Source organism: Megalobrama amblycephala, linkage group LG6 (assembly GCF_018812025.1).
Source record: "Megalobrama amblycephala isolate DHTTF-2021 linkage group LG6, ASM1881202v1, whole genome shotgun sequence".
Classification (NCBI taxonomy): Eukaryota; Metazoa; Chordata; class Actinopteri; order Cypriniformes; family Xenocyprididae; genus Megalobrama; species Megalobrama amblycephala.
The window spans coordinates 10162181-10188462 of record NC_063049.1 but is presented as its reverse complement, the minus strand read 5'-3'; the positions used below and the strand labels follow the sequence as shown (position 1 = coordinate 10188462).

Sequence of the window (26282 nt, the reverse complement as noted above, 5' to 3'; positions counted from 1 at the left end):
CAAATAAAAAGGCAAAAGAAAAAAAACAAAGGAGAAATCGGCCCCGCTGCTGCGCTGTCCGCCTGCACCGCAAGCAAGAGACGTCTCGAAGAGCTGACTCGTTCACCACACTCGTGCTTTCAGTAGCTTTCTTCAGTGTTGCAGAAGTTTGGCTCCGAAGCGAAAAGCTGAAGATGCAACGCACCTGCTGCTCATTATATACCCGCGCTGCGAGGCAAGCAGCTGATGCATATGATTGCATGCCAATGTGCATTGGCTCGTTTAGTTACACTCGAAGTAGATTGGCCTCTCTGGCGAGATTCCTATTCGTCGGTCTGTCCGAACGTGACAGACTGAATGGGAACTAGTAACGAGCTACTTGAGTAGATTTTTTATTGGATACTTTTTCACTCTTACTCAAGTAACTATTACGATTATTACTTTCACTTTTACTTTGAGTAAATATTTCTATAAGTACTTGTACTTTTACTTGAGTACAGTTTTTGGATACTCTACCCACCTCTGCTTATTCTCTAGCCATTGAATGTACATCAGTTGTACACTCTTTATTGTGATGCATTGTGGGATTGAATGAGTGCACACAGTAACATCCACTATGGTTTCGGACACCACTAAAAATGGCTGTCCCCTCAAATAGTGCCATATTTAAGGGTATAGGGGGCAATTTCGGACACAGCCGTAGTTGAAAAGGCAGGCAGGATAAACAGTGACAACTGACAAGTAATCAGTCCAATCAGGCAACTAAAGCATAAACGATAATCCAAAAGGCAAAAATCCAATAAAGCAAGCACAATGGTCAATAACATGAAAGCAATGAATCAGGATATGAGAAATTCTTGGTAAGACAGCCAGTGATAAACTAACAATACTTCGCAAAGCAGTGGAATTTAGTGATGTGTCGTTCTTGAAGGATTCGTTCATTTTGAACGAATCTTTAATGTGACTCGGGAAGAACGAGTCGTCTCGGGGTGATTCGTTCAATCGCGTATGCGCAATATTCTATAGGTTCTGTACTTCTAGTAGTAGTTCACCTGTTTCAGTCAATGCAGTCTGAGCCAGAAAGAGAATTGATTAGTTCATCTTAGTTCGGGTTTTTGAGTCGTTCCTTAATCACGTGACAGACCCATACGCTAAACCAATGTAATTTAATTTATGTCATTATGTCCTTTTTGAGCAATCTTCTTATACATATATTAGACCAATATGTCAAGTCTGCCTAGGAAAAGCAATTATTATACCAGCAAACTCAAAATTGGAGTAAAAATGAACAAACTAGGCTATAAATACTTTGTATTGTAGGCTTGGATTATTATATTATTATATAGCCTAGTGTTTATTTACAGATAGACAGTCAAAAAGACAAATTAATCAATATTTTATTTATAACAGGGTTTTATTTATTTATAAAATAATAACACACCACAGATCCTCAAGAAACAGTAACAAAAACATAGTGACAGAAATGTCAGAAATAGTGTATGGGTCTGTCACGTGATTAAGGAACGACTCAAAAACCCAAAAGACTCATGAGATAAACTAATCAACTCTCTTTCTGGCTCAGACTGCATTGGTTTAGCGTATGGGTCTGTCACGTGATTAAGGAATGACTCAAACTCGACCCGAAAGATGAACTAATCAATTCTCTTTCCGGCTCAGACTGCATTGGTTTAGCATATGGGACTGCCTGTCACGTGATTAAGGAATGACTTAAACCCGAAGACTTGTCAGACAAGAGGCGAGGTGAGCTTATCATAAAACTGAAGACCCAGGTAAAGAATGGATTAATCATTTCTAAATCTTATAGCATTGTAATTTTATATTGTTTGTAGTGTGATCAACGTTTGCATAAGTAGTAGATGTGTTGGGGAAGTAACACGTAACATTTTAATTACATTTTGCTAAAATGAACGAAATGAACTAAACGACTCGAAAAAAGATTCGTTCATTTTGCTGAACGAGACTCAAAAGTCAGAGTCGGTAAAATGATCCGAAATTCCCATCACTAGTGGAATTGCATGTCTATTTATACAGGAGTGAGGTAGGAAGTAACCAAGGAGCAAAAGTCTGTGTTAGTATTCGGAAGAGGGCTCCCTCCGGTGGCTGGATGAATGAGTACCAGTCTCATTCATTATACATCATAAAAGCAATTTCTTATTCTTTTGAAAAAAAACTGCAAATGCTTTGGTACATTCATGCAATTGATTATGTCCAGTTGTCTGCTGTTTACATTTTCAATTGCTTATGCCATGTTGATCAAAATATATTATATTGTTTCCCTGTTGAATAGTCTTACCCCACAAAACATTTGGGCATTATTTACTTGCAATGTTAAGGGACGTGGCGTTTCCGGACAACGTGCACTAGGCACTTTAGCGAATCACAATACACTGGGCCAGCTAACCAATCTGAGCCCATTGCATATTTCGAAGGGAGTGGTATCATAGCGTGTTTGTTGATTTTTTGAGTGATCTTATATTCTATGTTCTTCATTGTCATCATTGTATCAGTAACGGGTTGTGGATTTATTTTTAGTTAATGTTTTTGGTTATTTAGTAAGCACAGCAAGGAAAGCAGAGGCCAGGAAGACTCAACTGGTTTTGTTTTGTTTTGTTTTTTAATTTGGGTGTGAGGTAAGATCTGAGCTTTAACTCCCTCGGGTCGGCGGTCACGCCGGCGTGATCACCGCGTTTTTTTTTCTAACCAGTGTGAAAGAGACTCAAAATACTCTGTCAATGTTGCACATACAATTAAGAGTTATACACCATTTTAATCTGTGGAATATCTTCTTTTATTTGTGTACACTCAGAGTAACAACAAAATGTTGTGCTTTTTGTAAAATAAAGAAAACTAACATGATGCGTGATCTCTCGTCTCCCTCTGAACGAACTCCAATCTGATAGTTCTCAGGAAATGAACTGTAACTTAGTGAATACTAATCACAAAAAAATTAGACTTATGTCTAAAAAAACGTTGAAATGTCAGGTTTTAAATCGTGTAAGTCAAATCGAAAACAAATATTCTGTGTTTATGTAATCTGTATGAAAAGAGAGCCATGTCAGAAGTCCGTGATTCAGCTCATTATCCACTAATGTGGCCACGCCCACGGAGGGAGCGCTATTCAGACGCAAATTCTGAGTCAATACATGCATACATCGTCTCAATCGTGTATTTACTGTCTTGAAAAGTGTTTTGAATAGCCATAGTTAGCGATCTCTGGCCTCTGTTAGTTCGGTTAGTTCCTGGATTGCCTATTCTTCTTTAGCAGGCATTTGTGGACAAAAGTGGCAGAGCGCCCTCCGGCTGCAAGTATGAATTGAAAACACAGTATCCAGCACTCATAGTAATGACAATAAATGAATAAATATTACTCCTCTGTATAGAAAATTGACAAACATATGAGAATCCATCAATATTTCTCCAAATGTGCATGCTTTTAAGCTAAAAGGCTATATGAAATGCCATAGAGGTAACATAATTGTTCAGACACTTTGCATCACAGAAATACATTATATTTTAAAGAATATAATAGAATACCATTATTTTAAATTGTAATAATATTTCACAGTATTGCTATTTTTTCTGTATGTTTGATTTACACCATGATGAGATTTGAGACATGATCAACAGAGGGTTTTTTCACAGCCTACCTGTCTGAAAGAGCTCATTATTTAATGCGATACTTTTGTCTTCTCAGGTGAGAATCACCCATTATTCATGATGATTCACGCCTCCACGCATACTGTGTTTCTTGACCAAAGATGTTTTAGAAAATTTAAATCTCTCTATTGTTTTATATGAACAAGCAAGCAGCATAATTTTTACCTCATTTTGAAGCAAAAACTCTAGTCTACAACCTCAAATACCCAGAAGTCTTGTGAACAAAGATTTAATATACATGTTTTGGCTTTATTTCAGTGACTTAAGTTTTTTGTTTTTTCAATAACCATGCATAAACGTTATTCCTTCAAAAACACAAACATGTACATACATGTTCCTCACATATTATTGTAGCCTAGTTTGTGCTGAATACAGTGTAATTACATTTTTTCCATTAATATGTTTATGAACAACTGAAAAAAGCACAAATGTCAGGGCATGTCAAAACTTCTCAAGGGCCCCAAAAATCCTCAGACCCCTGAGGGTTAAGAGCTCATTCTCTGGTGTCAGGAGTCAGTCAGGACGCACTATAATTTCAGAAACTGCGAATATATGCTGCATGGAGATAGAACAGGTTTAGTTTAGTTTAATTATGGCTATAACTTATATTGTCTTCTTGTTTTCATCCACTATATTAGTACAAGCCTGTTGTACCGGACCCCGTCTGAATGATGACCAAAACTTTACCAATTATATTGGTAAACAATTTACCAATTTTATGACGTTTATTGTACTTCACACAAAATATGAAGTCTGTTTTCACTCTAGAAAATCTCTGTAAGAGCTTAATAAAACACAGTGCAAGTGTGCATTAAAATATTATCCATAAACTCTCTCTCTCTCTCTCTCTTGCATTATCATCAACATACACAGCGAAGTACACAGAAACACTCGTTACAACTAACAGTAAATAAATATATAAAGACCTTATGCCTTTTCGGGTGGTGTTTAATAAACTGGTAAACTTTTTATCTGTAAATCAACGCTGTTGAAGTGTAATAAAGTGCTCTCACCTTCATTATTGCCATATACCAATATCTCAGATTTAGGGACTAAATGGAGAGAGCTATGTGGATTAATACATCCAGCTACAGAACACCTAAAACACTTGGGAGACATTCTCGTCAGTGCAGCAATGGCTGACTGTGTACAACTCGCTCAGGGCGGTTCTATGTTAAAACGGCAGTATCTGTCAACATTTGTGGGCAGGGCCTGTGGCTAATGTGACGTCACATTAGCACCATGGCTGAAAACAGGTCGTTGGGAGACACTGTTTATGATTTATGAGGATTAAAAAAAAAAGCAGTGGGTGGATTTTTATCACTATAGGGTGACTGTGTACACACACTGCCAACACACATTTATATCCAAACACCATGCAAAAGTGAATTTTGCATAATAGGTCCCCTTTAATCAACCTCATTTCATTCCACACGTACAAGACCTTTGTTCATCTTCGAATCACAAATTAAAGGATTAGTTCACTTTTAAATAAACTTTTCCTGATTATTTACTCACCCCCATGTCATCCAAGATGTCTATGTCTTTCTTTCTTTAGTCGAAAAGAAATTAAAGTTTTTGATGAAAACATTCCAGGATTATTCTCCTTATAGTAGACTTCAATGGGCACCAAACAGTTGAAGGTCAAAATTAGTTTCACTGCAGCTTCAAATTGTTCTGCACGATCCCAGATGAGAAATAAGGGTCTTATCTAGTGAAACCATCGCTCATTTTCTGAAAAAAATTGAACATTATATAAGTTTTAGCCATAAATGATCATCTTGAACTAGCTCTCTTCTTCTTCTCCTCTATTATAATTCGGGCAGTGTAGACACTGCTAAGCATATTACTGCCCTCCACAGGTCAAAGTTTTGAACTAATTTTTATTAGTGATCGACCGATATTGATTTTTTATAACCGATACCGATTATTTGCATGTTTATGTACCTGATAACCGATATGCAGAACCGATATTTATTTACTGTTATACTTCTGTTTTTGACAATTATTACAACACAAATGAGCTGAACAAACCATTTTATTTATAACAATCACTCCCTCCTTGCATACAAAAAAAAACTTTATATTTATTAACTAAATAATGGTTATGTAGTAAATCAAATGATTATATAATCTAGGGTGTTTAAACGAGATAATCTTGTCAAAAATTTCATGCAGTGGCCGTGCTTGAGGCTTCCTGATCATCAACCCATTCAGGTGCTGAGCAATGTGAACAAACTTTTTTTTCCGAGACTATATAAAGTTAAACAGCACTTGTCAGTTGGCATTTTATGATCTAAATTTAATCTAACGTTAAATCATGAAATGCCAACTGACAAAGTGCTGTTTGACTATAACTTAATCAACCGCGATCGCGCATGGAGATAATAAATAATTAATTTCCACAAAGCGGTAGGCTATATTTATATGTGTATTAGCGAAATAATTGTTATGTAGTAAATGATAATAAAATCTAGGTGTTTAAACAAGATAATCTTGTCAAAAGTTTTATTCAGTGGCCGTGCTTAAGCCTCCTGATCATCCGTCAGTTGCTAAGCAATATGAACGAACTTTTTCTTCTAGACTAATGGTGAGCAAATACAACAGATAGAGAATTAAATTCAGCGCTTTTATTTTCAACATGCTCTCATTCATGTCTGTTTTATTTAATTCATGTAAAGTTACGTCTTTATTGGGGCAGGACATGACGAATTACACTACGTGACTCAATGAGTTCGTCTCAATTGTTTAGAAACAAACTGCATAAATTAACTATATCAGGAATTTATGTCTCAGATCTCATTTGTGCATGTCTGTTATGTTAAATAAAGTTGATTAATTAAAGCAAACCAAGTAGAACATATACTTTACCTGTGCACTGAGTTGTTGTTGACTGATCTCCTCAGACGCCCGGGCTGCAATGGCGGAAATCTCAAAACGGCCACAAGATGGCGCCGTAAATCGGCGAATCCGATATTACAAAACCGATACCTGATTATGGAAAAATGCTTAAATATCGGGAAAAATATCGGTAAACAGATACATCGATCGATCACTAATTTTTATATGCAATATGCTAGTTCAATAGTATATAACAATTAGTTCAAACTTTGACCTGTGGAGGGCAGTAATACACTTAGCAGTGTCTACACTGCCAGAATTCTAATAGAGGAGAAGAAGAAGAGAGCTAGTTCAAGATGAGCATTTATGGCTAAAACTTATATAATTTTCAATTTTTTTCAGAAAATGAGCGATGGTTTCACTAGATAAGACCCTTATTTCTCATCTGGGATTGTGTAGAACAATTTGAAGTAGGGGTGTAACGATACGCTCAGCTCACGATACGGTATGTATCCCGATACGGAGTTCACGATACGATACGTATCACGATATTTTGAACAAAATGAAACTGAAATTCAAATAAGATTTATTTAAAAAAACATTAACAAATTTCAATAATTTTCCTTGTTGTACATACAAGATCACATTTCAAGGTTTAATAAAAACCTTCTGTAAGGACTTAGCCTATTTATTAGCTCAATTTAATTGTTACAGGGAATAAGAATTGAATCAACTGTAAATGATTCACTGTAAATGATTCAGGATTAATATTTAACACTTCATCAATTATTCGTCCAGCGAAAATTGAGGTTAGAGTATTTTACCAATTCTGGACAAAATATTATTCTGCGGCCAACAGTAACAATATTTTATTATGATTATTGTTATTATTGTAATTATTATATTATAAGCAAGAGGTAACTTTTAGGATCTTTTAAGTTTAAGGCAGTAATTTGATACACAGCACAAGAAACTCGTATATGTGAGTTATCAAAACAAGATTTATTGACTACTTCTAATGATTACAGAAAACTAAGGCTAAACACACACACACACACATACATACATGTACACACATTCGCGGAGTTGATGAGTTATGAAAAGTCCCAAGTTCAGTGCTAACTTAACTCATAACCTGAGGAAAATCACAAAAGCAGAGCTTTGGCTTGATTCTTTAGGTTTAAAGGAGTTTCACCAGTTCCCAGCAAGAGAGAGAGAAGTTTGCTTGTACCTGCGTTTGCTGTGACAGCTGAGGTAATCGGGTTGTTCCGTGACTCGTGTACAGCGGAATCCCGTTCTGGATTGGCTGTCTTTCAGGTGACGTCTTCTCGGGAAAGCCCTTCGTTGGGCTGCGCGGAAGCTTTGAAGAAGGTTATTGGCTGGTGAAACGCGCTGTTCTGAGAGTCTGGCTGGAGCGGCTCTCTTCTTTGGAGACTTTGGTCAAAAGGTTTAACGGAGTGTTTCAGGGTTCGGGATGTGACGGCTGTTGCGGCTCGTGGATGAAGATAGTCAGCGACTGTCAGATGGAAATCAGCCACGGCAGTTAGATGGGTTCTTCAACCCTTCTTCAGCGTATCGATTCTTTGACGTATCTTTTACATATCTTTTGACAACTGGCTATTGGGAAAGCATAGTTTTAAAGGAGCAATTTGGGTCCATCCTTCAGATGCGATCCTCCAATGAGACGTTGCTACGGAGATTAGACACGCCTCGTCTATTGTCCATTGATCACACCGCGTGATATCTGCAGAACATTCTCCTGTTTGATTAACAACTTTATAAAGTTTCTTAATATTTTCCTGATACTGAATTTCAATGTTTCATTCACACAGAATTACAGAGAATTATAAACTCTGTATTTAGAGCTCAAACATGACACACTTCTTACACACACATATTACGAGACTGACCTAATTAAAACAATGATTACAATAATGCATTTGAAGAAAACCCACATATTGAATACATTGAATAGACATGTTAGTAATTACATCATGGCATGTATTATTCTGTATATAGTTTAAAATGATTTCTTAATGATGGTCCATTCGAAGTTCATTGCACAGTTTTCAAGCATAGTTTAAACTTTGACCGGAGTCACGAGTGACCGGGTCAGGATGGATTGCTCAATACAAGGGAGGTATTGATAGGACAGATTCGTCTTCAAATCCGTTGATGGGTGTTTTCCTGTTCCGTCCGCTAATACAAGAGGGTTTTGTGAGAGAATCAATAGATTTAATGTGATCAGATCCACGTGATGGGTTCTGATTAGTTTATTGCTGATGAGCTAATAAGTCCTTTAGACAGAGTCCTTTGTTAAAAGAAGTCACGTCATCACTTCAGGAAATGGATCTTTTGGACCAAATGAAGCTTTGTTCAATCATGCCTCTGGCTGATGAAGCCATTTGTAAGTTCTGTCGAGCGGTGCCCTACACTTCTGTAGCCTATTCAAATTAACAGCTGAATAGGTCTGTCTGTCACTGAAAAAAAAAAAAGTTAAAATTAACATGAACTTAGAATTAAGAATCCTAAGAGACCGTTCTCATATCGCTTCTAAAAACGCGTGGAAGGCGCGGCCGCACCGCTTCTCCTTTCCAAAGCGCTTGCGCTCCCGTGGCGTTGGTCGTTGCTATGCAGCCATGAACCGCACTCGCCAAGAGGATCAGGAAGTTTCAGCAAAGGATAAATTGATTTCTAGCCCTTGCATTAGCTTTACTACTAGATATAAAACACCTTGTACAGCTATGATCAGCTGTTCGGCTGAGATTTTGATATTTTGTTACGGAAAGGCCATAGCTGATCGGTTGGTTCTTGTCACATGACCTGCGTTGCGCTCATGGCATTCTGAAAAGTTGAGAATTTTTCATCTCGATGCGTCTGGAAAACGCACCGCATGCGCGTCACGACCGCGTTGCTTCTATTGTGAGCGCGCATGCCGCATGGCTACATTTGAAATAACTGACTTGCACGCGGAAAAGACGCAATATGTGAACGACCCCACAGAACTTCTTAAAGCAAAGCATCGCAAGCATCTTTTGCTTTTCTGTGAACACAGCTGTTGCTGTTGCACTGCGGTGAAAGAAAGCCACGACTTTTCTCACGCGACCAAGCAATAGACTGACGCGAGAAACGTTTAAATCTGCTTGCAAGATTCGATGTGTGCGCGAAACACTTACTGAACTAGAGAGCTGATTGAGACACACCCTTAATATGCGGTGACAACACGGCTTCTTTCACTGCTACTTCCATGTTGCAGAGTAGGTCACGTTGGCAGCTCATCCAATAAGATTAGACTTCCGTCATATCGTAAAAGTATCGCCATCACTCTACGATGCATATCGTAACATTTTTGCATCGCGAAATATCGTACTGCGATATATCGTTACACCCCTAATTTGAAGCTTCATCTGTTTGGTACCCATTGAAGTCTAATTATCAGTGAGTAAATTATCAAAAAAAGGTTATTTAAAAGTGGACTAATCCTTTAAGATATTTTTTATAAAATCCGATGGCTCAGTGAGGCCTAATGACCAGAAAGGTACTAAAGCCATATTTAAAACAGTTTATGTGACTACAGTGGTTCAACCTTAATGTTATGAAGCGAAGAGAATACAATTTGTGCGGCAAAAAAACAAACTAACTACTTTATTCAACAATATCTAGTGATGGGCAATTTCAAAACACTGCTTTGTGAAGATTTGAAGCTTTACGAATATTTTGTTTCGAATCAGTGGTTCAGAGCATGTATCAAACTGCCAGAGTCACATGATTTCAGTAAACGAGGCTTCGTTATGTTACTTCGTTTCGAAATTTCAATGGTTCACGTGACTTTGGCAGTTTGATACACGCTCTGAACCACTGATTCGAAACAAAAGATCTAGCCAAAACTTTGAAACTTCAAAAATTATTCCTCAGATTAATTGGGATGTTGGGAGATGTTGGGAGAAGATGAAGACTGAAGATGTTCACTCTTACATCCAACAACAGAACACCGGGATTGCTTACGAGAAATTGTTGTCGGTAAAGCTGTTCAAGCGCAGAGAAAATGTCAGACAGCGTACAACTTGCTGAGAGTGGAAACTATGGTAATGCAGGACTGTCAGTCAGCGGCTGTGGGTGGGCCCTGAGCAGTGTGATGTCACATGGCATGTCTAATGAGACTGCTTTGGTTTAATGGGGATTTTTTTTAAAAGGAGTGGGTGGATTTTTTTTATCATTGTAGGATGGTTGTGTTCACACACTGCCAACACACATTTATGTCCAAACATCATATAAATGTGGATTTTGCATAACTTTTTTGGTGCTTTTTAACAAATTTAATGAGCTATAATTTGGTTATGGGACGTAACAATATCACACTGTACTTTAATCAGACCAGACATTAAAAGCATAACTGTGAATCCTGTCTGGTCTCTTGCAATCAATATCCCCTTACAGTAATGTGTAAATTTGTACTGTTGAAAATTATATATGCCATGCAGAAAAAGTGCAGGCCTATGCATTTTCAATCACTGTCATGAAAACCATAGCCATTATTTACATAAAAAAACTATAACTATATTGTCTTGTTTTTGAACAATGACACAAGGATTTGTCATTTTGATGGCACTGATATGTTCATTGACATAAATATTTACTTTTGAGAGATGAACTATAGATTTGTGTGATGCTGTTTGTTTAAATTGTTTTGAGAAATGAACTTACTGGTTTGCAAATGTTAAGCATGATTCAAGAAATGTACCACAGCGACTGAGAAAAACAGTAATATTAGGAATTAGGAATTCAAAACAAACAAATTGAAAACAACTATAGAATTATAGAATGACTTCAACTCAGGTGAACACCAACCACAATCACATGACTCTTTTCAATGGCACAATGGAGGACGAAGGCTCAACTGTCTTAAGTGACCAATGTTTTGCTGGTCTTTAAAGATAAACCTCCTTACTGTCCTCTAGTAATGTACTCTTGGTGTGAAACATCACTGTTCTGAACAGACACTGTGTAGCTTTCAACAAATCTGAACCAGCAGTTTAAAAAATCTGCTCAATTTTACACCTACTCCATTATATAAAGGTGGAGAAAAATATTGGCTTACATTTATTTAATGTCATGGATAGAATTAGACTTACTGATTGATAAATTTTGCTTCTAATTAAAAAATGTCATATTATAAGCATAACTATAAGCATATATAAAAATGATATACCTGAGATAAGGCCGTTTATCTCCACTCTTAAAATATAGTGGTGGATCCATAGAGCAGTTACTCTTCATAGAAACACAGCTGGACTCTGGGATTGAGCTCTTCTGCTGGACTGAACTGTAACAGAGAACAAATTCAGTTTAATTCTTATATATATTAACATGATAATGTTTATATGTTTACAAATTGATGCACTGGTTCGGTCAGATTCCTAATACCATGCCCAGAATATCAATTTGATTAATATTAAATTGTTACTGTTTATGGTTAAAAAAAACTAATAATTTAATAATTTAAAAATAATAATTTACTTGTCACGGAGACACAACCATCACAAGCACCAATCAACTCATCGTCACCAGATCTGCCCACTCGTTCACTCTCCCCGGAATTCTGATTCACTGCACCTGCACCTCCTCATCAACGCACCCTACTTACACCTGAACAACCTTCACTCCAGTGTCTGGTCTCGTCTATACACGTACAGACTCCTCACCTGGGGTCTCATTTATAAAGCGTGCATACGCACAAAACGGGGCTGGAAACGTGCGTACGCCAGTTCCCACGCAAAGGTTGTGATCTATAAAAATAAACTTGACGGGAGAATGTGCGCACCTTTAAGCAAACTTTGAGCCGTGCGTACGAACATTTTGGAGACAGAGCAGTTTGGCGACACTGATGGTGAGCTGAGGGACTGATGGCAGATGGAGGAAAACCACTTTAAATCCTCATTATGAGTCATAATCATAAATACAGTTCATGTTCACAATAACAAATTATTTAAAAAGAATTATTTAAACTCGCGTGGAAACACGTTTTCATTTGATAAACATTTACATTAACATTACACTTCACTATTGCCGATAAGCACTGAAATTACATTACGCAGAAGTTAAACAAAAGTGATATGAATTCAGATAGTAGATGTACTACTTTCGATCACTTTTCCTGTGACACGCTGTTCTAATGACAGCGAGGAGCGCTGGGAGCACAATAATTCCTGTTTAAACTAAACAGCAGATGGTATGACAAAATATTTTAGCGAGAACGATGATCAATGCACACTTAACTTGGATATTATGGAAGACACTGCTGGATTCGGTGGTCGAACGGTCCGTTGTCCAGTTTGAATAGGTCCAATAATGAGGTGTTGATGTCGTGTGAAGGATCTTCAAACAATTACCATTTGAAGGATATAATATGAGGAAAACGGTAAGATTTGCATGTTTTCTTTTTAAAATACTTTGTCAGTGATGCGCCGAGACAGACGACTGCAATAAATAAGTAGGCCTATCTGTTTCCACTAAAAATAGCCTATAAACTTCCTAAAAGATATGTTCACCTTATCAGCAAAACTGCATAAATTTGATTTGAATTGTTTAAAACTACTAAAATACTATTTGGCCAGTGGAAATGAATGAATCAGCTCTATTCTAAAACCTTTATCTTAAGTATTTTATATAATTTTGTTTTTATAGATATTTTGATATATTTATTCTAAAACATAAAGAGGATATTGGATGATCTTTATCAATATAATGTGTGGCACAAATGGCATTTATAATCCATATCTAATATTTTCCATTGTCTTGTACCTTTGATGGCGTGGTGTCACGTGGATGGGAATATGTATGGAAATTATATGCAGATGAGATTATGCATAGTAAAACTAGGCGTCGTAAGCTCCATATATGGTGATTTCGGGGAGGAGACAGGGCGGAGATGCATGTACGCACAATCTTCCGCTGACTGGGATTTATAAAAGGATTTGTGCGCAGGTTCTGGCGTACGCATGGTTTTATAAATCTAATTTTTTTTGTGCGTACGCAAAATCTAGCTTTTGCGCGTACGTACACTTTTAGGATGAAATCTACACAAAGTTTTATAAATGAGACCCCTGATGCTTACCTGTGGACTGACCTGACTCCGTGTATCCAGTCTCTCGTCATCTGTCTCCTGTCATCTGCTCTCATACTATAAGCATAACTATAAGCATATATAAAAATGATATACCTGAGATAAGGCCGTTTGTCTCCACTCTTAAAATATAGTGGTGGATCCATAGAGCAGTTACTCTTCATAGAAACACAGCTGGACTCTGGATTTGAGCTCTTCTGCTGGACTGAACTGTAACAGAGAACAGATTGTTTAATTCTTTAGATTATTGTTCATTCTTTATGATAGGCACCATATTATATAAACAGTCATCTTTCTTTAAAAAGCACTTTGATGAAACTTTATGATTTTTTTTTTATTTAATGTTAATATTAAAGGCTCAGGATGTAAGTTTCACCACTAGATGTCGCTTATTCAAAACAAAGGCGTAGCTTGATGATGCCGTGAATGAGTGAGGAATCAGGGGAGTTGTTGCCTTCACATACACAGCCAATGGAAAACAATCCGAAGGGACTCAGGCAGAAATCATGATCATAGATGAGCTAATAGGGGTGTAACAATACATTGATATAGATCGGTACATCGATCTAATGTCTAACAATACGATGTAATCGATGCAACGTGTAATCGATACCTGTGGGCTATTTATATATTTAAGAGGCACCTTCGTTTTAACACACCACATTTTCACACAATGTCAATCTATGCGTTATCACCAACACATGCATTCTCGTTTAAACTACCTTTCAGAACTTGTGAAAGATGCTCGGGACAGTAGATGGAACTGTCACTGTCCCGATCGGGCCAGTGCTGAATCTTCACGAAAGTTTATAATTTGCTCGTGTTTAAAGCCATGCAAAAAGCAGGGTCCACATATCTCAAACAGTGTCTGTTAGATCACAACACTAGAGAATAGAGCACTATGAATCGTTCTTCACACACACAGTAACTGAAATTTAAAACTGTTAAAAGAAATTGCTCAATAAACTGCTGCATGACTCTGTGTTGCTTCAAGCACATCATTCTGCACACGGGATGTGCATAAGTGCTTTTTACCTCTCTGTATTGGAGCCTTTATAATACTTTTGCACAATGAAAGAATATTAGAAGCCTGTGTTGTTCTATCCTACCTATAATATGTTTTTGCTTCATTAAAAGCTGCGTTATTCATTTAAAAGAAATGTCTTTTAATTTTATAGAATACAGGCCTATATACAATACACAATATATAGCCTACAATATTTCTATGTTACGTTTTTATTTGTGGATGTACCAATCAGTGTTACAATACAGAAGGGTCGGAGACAATGGATAACAGGTATTGGGTGTTTATTGAACAACCAGCAGAGACAACAGGAATGCAGGTGAGTAAACGGTAATATAGCAGGTGTAGAATAGTGATACTGTCCTTTGGGTTGCAGTGATGGTGAGCTGGGACGGCTGACAAATGGCTAACGAAGTAAAACAGAGAAGACACTGGATAACTCACACGAAAACGGGAGACAACAAAAGAAGACTTGGAACACGCTGGAGACAGGTAAGTAGTATACAGGAGTCCTTGAGGTAAGCATGAATGTAAGTCTTGATGCGAACGAGACTGGACAGTTACTGAGTGTGTGTGAGTGTATTTTAACTGATGACTGATTGGAGTGCTGATTGAGTGCAGGTGCGTGTGATCAGTACTCTGGTGAGGGAGTGTGCTGTGATTGGGTGACGTTAGAGCCTGGCATGTCTGTGACAATCAGGGTGCAGGATGTGAAATTTTGAATAATTGTTGAATTACAGTATATATTTTGGTTGCAGTTGTGAGTTAATAAAAATCTAACTAGTTGTGTAAAATAGGCACATAATATCATAATATCAAAATATTGATCAATATACCCATGAATCAGATCGGATCTTATAGCAGAACTTTTTGAGGTATCAGGAAATATTGTATCGCTGGCTATAAGAATCGATATTGTATCGAATCCTGATGAACCGTCTAATTTGCACCCCTATGAGCTAATATATTAATGTTTTATTAATGTTTATAAATGTTACTGTGGTATGAAGCAGGGCGGGCCGAGAGCCTGGGACGTTTTACGTTGCTGTTTTTATTATCCTTATATGCCGCAGTCGGCCGCTGACACTCCTTTTCAATCATTTAAATTCACATTCATTCAACATTTCCAATTAAACAGCTGCAAGTGTTGAATTACTACTCATACAGGCCACTTTATTTGTTTTAATTAAAATTTTGGGGGTAATGTAGTGCTGTTTTACTGTTTTACGAAAAATATTTTTGAGTGTGTTTAAAGTTATGTTGTAACGTTACTCTGTGTGTTCGCTTGGTGACTGCTATGAGACACATGTTGCACACACATATTGAGCCTTTAAAACAAAAAAAACAAACAAAAACAGTTTACAGTTTTACAGTTGTTTTTGTGATCAGTGGGGGGGAGGGAATCAAAAACTGTGATCTTTTTCTATGATGTAATACAATATTTAAAGCTGCAGTCCGCCATTTTTTATCTTTCTCGCCCTCTCTTGTTTGAAACCTGCAATTGCAGTCATATGCGGAATAGTTATCTGTACGTGCGTTGTGCGCCGGCACAGCTCGTCAGCGCAGATGAATCTATTGCTTGCTGTCAGTCACCGCACCAGAGTGGATACTGTACTTCAGAATCACAGATTTTACATCTTTAAAGTATGACAAATATAAACATTTTCACTGGAAAATATAATCTGAACAAGTAAGTAACATGTCTGCCACTTTTGTTCTGACCAACTGAGGAAAAAAGCCTTAGGCCTACAATAAATTGCACTGCAAATGGTGATTAAATCTTACGATCGCTTAGCTCAGATCACGCCAAACCGTGCAAATTATTATTGTTATATTGTTCTCAAATTGTAAATGTTTACAACATCAGCATTGCGTGACTGTGTATTTAGTGTGTATTAGCGTTACCTGTAGATTTCAATGTCTGTAGCCACTCCACAGTCCGAAGTCTTTTGCTTTTTGACTATGGGTGAATCTCCAGTTGTCACTGATGATTGTCATTTGGATCTTTCTGGATTACAATCCACCATCAAAATGATAAGTTTAATTATTTCAGCTGCTGTGAGAAAAGGCTATAAATGTGCCGCTACCGGCAGCATCCTCACGTGATAAAAACCGACTAGCCTCTCGACAGGACTCCTTCCTTTCTGTTTTTGGACGTGACGTAATGACGCACAGACGAACTGCTGCATGCTGGAATTTCCCGCGGAAATCCTCCATGTCGCTCTTATTATAAAACATTATTACAAGCTTACTGTTGTGAATCGAGCTAAGATAATGTGATAGTTTTGAACACTGGCTGGTTATGTACTTGCTCAAAAATTGATTTTGGATAATTTTTAACCAAAAAAAGTTGCGGACTGCAGCTTTAACAAATAAAACAGTGTTTGTTGAATGTACCTGCACCCTGGAGAAAAATCTCCATCTCTGGATCCTTGTGAATCACCCATGATGAAGCATGCAGTTGAATCTGATGAGCTTGATCTCCTCCATTGACTCTGAAAAAAAATTCACACACAAAATTAAATGATTAAATTAATCAAACAAGCTTCATAATTTAGCTGAACATATCTTGAGTGTGGGAGAAAAAGGATCATTGTGACTGTGTTAACTCAAGTTCAGTCATACATGTTTTGTATGCTGTTGAACTCCTGAAGAATCACAGACATCACGAAACACAAAAGAAACTTTGAAGTCAAAGAAACCCTTTAATAACGATTTTATATCAAACAAACAATCACTTAAAAGTGTCCTCCAGAGATTCATATTAATATGTGGAAGTTGTCACTCACGAACACTCACCTTCATCAAACTTTACAAGTTACAGGTTCTCAAATTCTCCAGCTTTAACATCATAAAGATTCACGGAAATTCTTGCTTAAACTTTGATAAACGTTTCTATTACACCTTTGATGCTCTGTTTTTTCCGACTCGTATTCATATTTTACCTGCTTAAAATGGCGACAGGGGAACTCTACTTTCACTTTCTATTTGTGACGAGAGAGAGAGAGAGAGAGAGAGAGAGAGAGAGAGAGAGAAAGAGTATTTTTCTTTACATACATACTTTAAGGACGGACGTAGTATAAGTAGGCGAATTGGGACGCAGCAATTCTCTACAGAGCGACGAATCGATGATTCACCATGGAAACAGACTCTAAGAAAAAGCGCGCCATTCTGCGTGATTTTTTCCCCCAAACTAGTTAAGCGCAAACCACGCCCCTTACGTTAAATTCCCACCCCGCAGTCTTGACTCACATCTCTAGCTCGATTTCATTGGTCAACTATATTACAGCGCTGATTTGCCACACCGCCCCACATGAAAAAATACTATAGTAATTTATATTAAATACGATAGTGTTTGTAAACCGCACTATAGTAAATTGTAGTATACTGTATTATAGTATTTACAACACTTTGTTAATGAATGCTACAGAATACTGTTAACTATAGTGAACTGATCAACTGTAATATATACTGTAGTATACTTTAGTTTTTACTACAGTAAACTGTAGTGTATTGTAGTATAATATACCCTATAGTTGTAGAAAACTTAGTACAGTATTGGGTAATTTGTTTATATTACTATAGTTGTTCTATTACCACTGCAACTATAGAATTTACCACCACAAATTAATTCAAGTACTTTACTATAGTATGGTTACTACTATAAATCACTATAGTATTTTTCATGTGGGAAACTAATTTTAATACAATACCCAATATACAAAAGCGATACACAAGTGAGTATACAAAGTGAAACGTTGCACACACAATTAACAATTTTAAAATATAAAAAGGATGCATAAAGTGAATAAAAAGTGCATAAAACTACACACATATAGGCTATAAAACACTCACAAACAGGAGGTTCTTAACTCTGAGAAAAGTACTGCAAACTGAGCATGGAAAAATCTGCAAACACAATAAAAGGGTTTAAAAAAGAAGAAAAAAAAAATTTCTTTATTATAGCCCTCATTCTTTAGTATAGCCCTACAAACAATATGACCTCATTACCCTGCAGTCTAAGGCTACCTGAAGCTGCGCAGACCAATCAGAGGTGGAAGGCGGTCTGGTGGAAGCTACATATTTTATCTAATGACAAGTTAAATATGGATTTTTTTTTTTTACACAAACGCATCACTTAGTTTCAGAAGGCCTTTATTAACCCTCCAGGGCTGTGTGGAATATGTTTATGATGGATGGATGTGGATGGAGACACTTTCTTCAGCTCATCCTCGTTTGGTAGCTCATTACTGCCATTATAAAGCTCGGACACGTCAGGATATTTATTAATATTTCTCTGATTGTATTCGTCAGAAACAAAAAAAGACATATACACCTGGCTTGAGGGTGAGTAAAGCATGGGGTAATTCTCATTTGAAAGTGAACTAATCCTTCAATGACCCCAAAATGACCCGAAACTTTAAATTAACTTCTTCTCTTAGGAAAAGCTTCTTTGGCTCTAATAACAATTAGACAGAATTGTTAACGTAACTAAGCTTCATGGACTCACCTTCCTCTGAGTTACTCGGCACACATGTGTTGTTTGGAGAATGAGTCCTCTAGAGTAGGTGATGTTTGGTGCAGTTGTGCAGAGCTGAGGGAAGACAGGCCCAGCTGGTGCAAGTCTATGGGTTCATAACAAACACAAAATGAAGACAAAAGACAAAATGAAATGTAGCATGAGATATGCCACCATTAGAAAGAAAAAAAAGAATACATTGAAGAAAAAAAAACAGCACCATCTCTCCCTTTATACTGACCGTCATCTTGAGCACTGAGATGGTACTGATGATCAGTATTGCAGGTTTCTTGCCTCGGAGGCATGTCTATCCCAGTCAACAATTTGATCTCACAATGATGTCACTATGAGCTCACAATATTCTCATGGTGCGGTCATAATGTGAGTGTCACAGTGAACTAAAAGTGTAACCACAAAGAGCTCTCACTGTGTGCTCATACTTTGTTCACAACATGAGGTCACTGCACAATCACAGTGCACTCATACTGTGGTGGAAATATGAGGTCACATCACACTCACTGTGTGCTCATACTGTGATCACTGTGTGCTCATACTGTGGTCACTGTGTGCTCATACTGTGATCACTGTGTGCTCATACTGTGGTCACTGTGTGCTCATACTCTGGTCACTGTGATGTCACTGCGCACTCACTGTGTGCTCATACTGTGATCACTGTGTGCTCATACTGTGGTCACTGTGTGCTCATACTGTGATCACTGTGATGTCACTGCGCACTCACTGTGTGCTCATACTGTGATCACTGTGTGCTCATACTGTGATCACTGTGATGTCACTGCGCACTCACTGTGTGCTCATACTGTGATCACTGTGTGCTCATACTTTGGTCACTGTGATGTCACTGCGCACTCACTGTGTGCTCATACTGTGATCACTGTGTGCTCATACTGTGATCACTGTGATGCCACTGCGCACTCACTGTGTGCTCATACTGTGATCACTGTGTGCTCATACTCTGGTCACTGTGATGTCACTGCGCACTCACTGTGTGCTCATACTGTGATCACTGTGTGCTCATACTGTGATCACTGTGTGCTCATACTCTGGTCACTGTGATGTCACTGCGCACTCACTGTGTGCTCATACTGTGATCACTGTGTGCTCATACTCTGGTCACTGTGATGTCACTGCACACTCACTGTGTGCTCATACTGTGATCACTGTGTGCTCATACTGTGATCACTGTGATGTCACTGCGCACTCACTGTGTGCTCATACTGTGATCACTGTGTGCTCATACTCTGGTCACTGTGATGTCACTGCGCACTCACTGTGTGCTCATACTGTGATCACTGTGTGCTCATACTGTAAGATCACCATATAACACCACTATGCAATAATTGTGTTAGTTCACTGTTATCTAAAATGATTCAGTTAACTCAAACTTTTACACCCACATTCTTTATTTCCATCAATAAAAACAATCAAACAAAAAGTCAGCTTTTTCCTTTATTTGGTTTCCTTTTCAGCCTGGTGTTGGCGTTGGACAAAAAAAATTCTACTTGGCGAATACATTCCGCGTCTGGTGTTGTTCTGGTGGTTACTTTTAGCTTCTTCACCTCTATTTCATTTTGTTTGTGAAAAGACCTGACACATTCTAAAAACACAAAGAGCAAGGTGTTAACATTACAATTTCTATAGCAGCATCCAGATGCACAAACCAAAACTTAAACACTTACTTTTCAAACATGTCAGGAGCACAGGTGGCAACACCTTCTTCCCATCTTTCCCCGTTCTGTTATACAGACAGAGAACATTGTCTGACGCTATGCTTTTTAAAGTCTGTCTCACCATCTCACCTATATTGGAGCTGCCGTGAGTATGGATGAGATAGTGTACCTGACAAAAACATACATAATATTGTCATGATTAAAATATACCAGGCTTCAACATTTCTTTTACATGGTATCTGCTGCAAAAAAATAAAAAAATAAAAAAATAAAACTGTGGCTTTGTTGTAAAAATAAACGCTAAATTTATATAGTAGTACTAACATAAAGCTCTCGATAATTTTTGTCTTCTTCAAGCCTCTGACAGAAGGCTTCAAACGTTTCAAAGCTGGAGCACTGTTGTTGTTTAAAAAGTTCCTCATGGGCATCTTCTTCTGCCCGCTTCATGAGAACAGACTTAACTTTTGCCAAGTCATTCATGATGACAGCTTGTCTCTGTTCCAGCATTTGAATTTGTTGGAGTATCTTAGTATTCAGATCTGAAAAATTGTAAAGTTAGATTGTTATATAGCAAAGGATGTTTTATGTCTGTATAAATAAATAATGTCTAATTGATATCACATACCAAACAATTTCTCCATGGTGACTTTGCATTTTGTTTCCTTTGGTTCCTTCCCTGTTATCAAAATTACATACATAAGGTCAGTGAAATTGCATTTATCTAAATCAGTTATATTGTTTCTATATTTATTTTTCTACATCAATTAAACCGTTTTTTCCCTGATCGTTTTATCCACAATGCACATGTAGGTGGTTCACTTTAATTGTGGGGACATTTGGTACAATGTAAAAAAAAAAAAAACACACACACACACGCACACACACACACACACACACACACACACACACACACACACACACACTAAATTATATTAAATTATAACTCACCTGAAGAAGCAGAGCTTTTGGGATGATCATCCTCATGCATTGCCACATTTCCCTGAAGAGTATCTGTGAGAGTCATGACACAAAATTCTCTTATAAGGTACCTTGTGATGTGTTTGCATGTGTTAAAGGGAATATCTATTGTCTCACCTAAGAATACTGGGTTGGGCTGGCTTGAGTTCAAATAACTGTCATCAGGGCTTTCATTGTTATCATCCAGACAGTCACCTGAACAATGTGAATTAGAATGATCAAATTAGCTTAACCAGATTCAATTTAAGAGAAAAAGTGTTTCATACTCACCAGATGTTTTGACACACAGAGCTTTCTGAATAAGTGGACTCTTGACTACTTTCAAGAAAAGACATAAGACATTCAAAATCTGCAAATAAAATTATAAAGCTGATTCTGCTAAGTTCCTTAGATAAGTTAAAACACAAGCTTACCATGGTATCTGGGAGTTTTGGCCAGCTGAACATTCTTTGTCTTCAGACCAACTCGCTTCATTGCATTTCTTGACTTCTTTAAATGCACATCATCTGTTTATCACATTAAAATTAGTATGATCACCTAATCTTTTGCCATAACAAACCTTGTATACACAATGAATAAACAATGTATACACACCTGGTATCCTGGTTTGCACTGTAATTTCTTTATAAGTCATGTGATGTTGTTGAAGATCATGAAATTCTGAGAGGAAGATATAGAAGTAAGTGGCTTAATGTACATCAATGAATGCATGGGTTTTCTAACCGGGGTCAGGGGACCCACAACAGGCCTCCAGAGGTTGTAAGGGTCTTCATAAAATTCATAAAAAACATAAATATATTCAAACATTGTTACAGTCACATTTTTAAGTTCTTGATTGAGATATTTAAGTGTTTATATTTGTTTTTTATCTGTAGTATGGGATTTGTATTTCTTTGTAAAACAGAATTCTTTGTAAAGCTTCTATAAAACTAATAAATTTGAACTAAAAATGTTTATCTTCAGGTTTACATGTCCAACATTACTCCTTAGCTAAAGGTTCATCATATATGGTGGGTTTTGGCAATATAAAGTGTAAAAACCTCTGCATAGTAACACATTATACACACCATTAATACATGAATTTATCTTTTGTATATGTGTGTATATGTTTAAATCACCTGAGACATCAGAGCTTGTGGGCTTGGGATCATCCTCATCTTTTTTCCCACTTCTCTGAAGAGTATCTTTAAAGATAGATCATGCAGAAGAAAAATATTTTTTATTAAATAAAAGTTTAGTTAAAAAGTTAAAACACTGTCACACTGAACTTTCTGAATGAGCTGAATATTGACTAATGTTCAAAAGAAGAAAAAAACAAACTAATAAAAAATGGATTGAAAAAACATAAAAGTGCTTTAGCAAGTTCAAAGTTCTACATCAAAGTTAAAACAGGCTAACCATGGTATATAGGAGGTTTGGGCAGTGGGACATTTCTTGACTTCAGACCAGATTGCTTCACTTCATTTCCTGACTGCTTCAAGTTCATATCATCTGTTTAGTACATACAAATAAAGAATGATCACAGAGTTATGGCTAAATTGTTTTCTGCATACCAATCATTTCAATATATACAGACCTTCACAGGAAGATGTCTCTGAATTGATGTCACTTTCATCACAGAGCTTATTTTTCCTTTTTCTCTTCTCAGGTAATTCCACAACTGCAGGGTCTGTCATTGAATAAGTAATTGAGTCCTCTGCTGCTGAGACCCCCGTTGTGTAATCTGAGATGTATTGATTTGCTTGATCATAGTCTCCTGAAAGTGGTAAATTTATGTATACTATGTGTATAATGGAAATTCAGTCAACTATTTATTCATCATAGAATACATAAATATATTATGATTAGTAAATTTATAAGACCACCTATCATAATATTGAGAAAAAAATCTTCCAGAAATGTTAAATACTTATGTAAAACTAAAATTGTGATTGTCTTATATTAGGCACAACAACTTGAATTTGTGTTCTTATACCCACATTTCAGCATCACATTCATTTTCAATTCAAATGCACCATTATTGCAATTTCTTACCAATTGATGGTCCAACGATCTTCACAATGTCATAAACCTTCCAGTTAGGGTTTGGTGGAGAATTGTTTTTAATGTTTGAGAGTGATGATGTCCATCGACACTTCAATGTTCCATTGTCATCAAAAATCCAACTGATTGGTACAACAGATGTCTGTCCATCACCGAATAAACAAATTCGATACTGAAATACGCACGCACACGCACACACACACACACACACACACACATTATTCATAGTCTTTGGATCAAAATCAGGATAACATGCAATAAAAAAGGCAAAAACCCTGCCTTACTGACTTACTTGACTAACTAATCAAACTGAATGCATGAGCGGTATAAGCGCTACCGCATTGTATTCATCTTTATCAATCAATGACAAAGGTATCATGATTGCTTTATGTCTCAGTTGAGTGGTGTCAGTATGTAACATTTTAGTGTGATTCCGAAATCCTTTGAATATGCCAATTATTCTGGAGTCACATGGCTTAGTGTACAAAGGTTCCATTCTGCAAAAAAACTCACAAAAAATCAGATTTTCTTGAACTCCATGTATAAGGCAATAGCTATCATTGGTCATTCTGTAACATTCTTTTGTCTTTGGCGTACCAGAGTTAACATTTGATTTCTTAGAACTTGATATTGCTTGCCTCTCTGCCAATCTGTTAGCTACTTGAATCAGTGGATCACTTGAACCGCGGATAAACCTCTTGATTTGACCCATATTGTTCTCAAACTTGTACGCTGAACAATAGTGTAATGATCTGTTGTAATTTGCAACATCAGTGAGATGTAGCAAGCAATGCACATTATATGAGATGAAACTCATGCTATACAGGCTGCTACCTTTTTCAACAAAATATGTTAACAGCTCATCTGCATAATCACGATGCTCCATTAGGTTTTCACTGTACAAGATGCGCATTCCAATACTAAGTGAAAGGAAGTGAATATACTTCTCCTTATCGAGAACATATTTCAAAATCACTGGTCCAGTATAAAGCAAAAATGTTCGGAATTCAGTTGCTTTCCAGTGCTTCAGTTCATCTAACCCCCTGGGTTTCCTATTGAATTCAGGAGGTATGTGATGTCGGACAGCTTGATGAAAATAAGTAATGGTGCTAAGATGTCCAGCTGATAATCTATGGGCCAAAGGTCCTTCTTTCCACAGCATCAACATTCGCTTAGTCACTCCTAGATCTACACAATGCATGGGATCTATTGGGAACTGCCTGATCATATCAATGTCCAGATTCAAAAGAATGCTATCTGTTTTGTGATGTTCAGGATTTGTCTTCTGTCTAAATGACTCATTGGTTCTGAGATTTCCTTTATACAAAAAAAGCATTTTGCTCTCATGAACTCCCTTTACATCACAAAAGTCACAGCCATAGCGGCCATTAAACTGAACTATTCCTTTGATGAGGGCTCGTGCTGGTGCATCACATATGATGTTTTTGAGGACAATTCTCTTCCCTTTAAAGCCTGTTTCCATCAGTTCTTGCAGCTCCTCCATAAAATCCCTCAAAAACTCCAAATCATTTGGTTTCTTTGCTCCAGAAAACAGAGCAACAACAAAAGGACTGTTTTTCACTTCATCAATGTTGATGACAGCACACTGAAGTGGCCACATTGTGAGGTTTTTGGACTTGAAAATGGGTAGGCCATCAATATTCAAAGAAATCTCAAAGTGGTCGTATTTTGAAGTGTCTTGCTCAGACAGAGTATGCGTAAGACCTTCCTTTAATCCAAAATATGTGTATTTGCCACCTATCAAAAACAAGATTTTACAGTTCAGTGAAATTTCTGAATAATATTGCCAAATGAGTGCATGGACATTTTCAAAGTTAAAATGTACCTGATTTTTCTGTTATTCTCAAACTGCCAGAACGAGGTGTTTTCAATAGTGTTCGTCCGTCTGCTGGAACATCAATGTCATGTTCCTTCAAAATCTTAAGCAAATGAGTGAGAGAGGTCATGGAGATGTTGAATTTCATTGCCCACTCAGACAGCTTTTTCTCCAGAGACAAAGCTAGCTCTGAGTTACTTTCACTGGTAACATCCATGGAATCATTTAGTCTATCAATTTCATACCATAGCACTTGATCTTGCATATTAATTATGGTATTCTGTTGTGATTCTGAATCATACTGTTCTTGCAAGTCTTCATTTAGATGCTGCTCCACAACATTCAGCATATTTCCTGAGTCGTCTGATGAGTAGTCTGATTCAAGTTCTCTGGAGGAGTGTTCACTATCAGAAGTGTTTTCATTTTTTTTCTGAAGAGCCAAAATGATCTTTTTTGATTTTCTACGAGCTTTTTGTTGCTGTCTTTTCAATGCCTTAATTTTTGTTTCCAAATCCTAACAGGCCAAAAAGAACTTCTGTATTAGTAAAACATTATATGAAACACATAAATCT

General features: G+C 37.1%; 3 protein-coding genes across 5 annotated transcripts in view; all 3 read right to left on the bottom strand.

Annotated features, from left to right (window-relative positions):
- LOC125269603 (NACHT, LRR and PYD domains-containing protein 12-like) overlaps positions 1-17868 on the bottom strand; it is a 62467-nt gene extending 44599 nt beyond the window's left edge. The window contains exons 1-4 of the mRNA XM_048192532.1: positions 17445-17868; positions 17043-17140; positions 13718-13831; positions 11708-11821 (exon numbers count right to left, since the gene is read on the bottom strand). Coding sequence (XP_048048489.1) covers positions 11708-11821; positions 13718-13831; positions 17043-17140; positions 17445-17450 — 332 coding nt within the window. The 5' untranslated portion in view covers positions 17451-17868. The remainder of the gene's footprint in view (positions 1-11707; positions 11822-13717; positions 13832-17042; positions 17141-17444) is intronic.
- A 2587-nt stretch (positions 17869-20455) lies between these two features.
- Positions 20456-24407, bottom strand: LOC125269868. 3 transcript variants are annotated; one of them, XM_048192902.1, is made up of 14 exons: positions 24166-24406; positions 23865-24045; positions 23407-23586; positions 23229-23321; positions 22949-23014; positions 22425-22490; positions 22244-22336; positions 22101-22148; positions 21948-22025; positions 21801-21863; positions 21478-21528; positions 21177-21391; positions 20862-21021; positions 20456-20779 (listed from the first exon to the last, which is right to left on the bottom strand). In XM_048192902.1, the coding sequence occupies exons 3-14, from the start codon at positions 23504-23506 to the stop codon at positions 20619-20621; spliced, it is 1194 nt and encodes a 397-aa protein (XP_048048859.1). In that variant the 5' UTR covers positions 23507-23586; positions 23865-24045; positions 24166-24406; the 3' UTR covers positions 20456-20618. The 3 variants fall into 3 exon arrangements, with proteins under 3 accessions (XP_048048859.1, XP_048048857.1, XP_048048858.1); XM_048192900.1 differs by having other exon boundaries at positions 23865-24407; XM_048192901.1 differs by lacking the exon at positions 23407-23586 and having other exon boundaries at positions 23865-24407.
- On the bottom strand, positions 24178-26282 carry LOC125269602. The gene is made up of 3 exons (XM_048192531.1): positions 25720-26282; positions 24387-25631; positions 24178-24224 (listed from the first exon to the last, which is right to left on the bottom strand). Exons 1-3 carry the CDS (start codon positions 26057-26059, stop codon positions 24178-24180), a joined length of 1632 nt encoding a protein of 543 aa, XP_048048488.1. The 5' UTR covers positions 26060-26282.

Bases quoted from the DNA above. Each gene is read 5' to 3' on its own strand.
- LOC125269868 (XM_048192900.1), bottom strand. From the start codon at position 24,099: ATGAATAATGTGTGTGTGTGTGTGTGTGTGTGTGCGTGTGCGTGCGTA. The intron at 22,491-22,948 runs GTGATTTAAACA...TCTTCCTCTCAG, and splicing joins CACAAGCTCTGATGTCTCAG to AATTTCATGATCTTCAACAA. The intron at 21,392-21,477 runs GTATGTGATATC...ACAATTTTTCAG, and splicing joins CACCATGGAGAAATTGTTTG to ATCTGAATACTAAGATACTC.
- LOC125269602 (XM_048192531.1), bottom strand. From the start codon at position 26,059: ATGCTGAATGTTGTGGAGCAGCATCTAAATGAAGACTTGCAAGAACAG. The intron at 25,632-25,719 runs GTACATTTTAAC...TGTTTTTGATAG, and splicing joins GAGAATAACAGAAAAATCAG to GTGGCAAATACACATATTTT. The intron at 24,225-24,386 runs GTGAGTTTTTTT...TGATTGATAAAG, and splicing joins TCAAGAAAATCTGATTTTTT to ATGAATACAATGCGGTAGCG.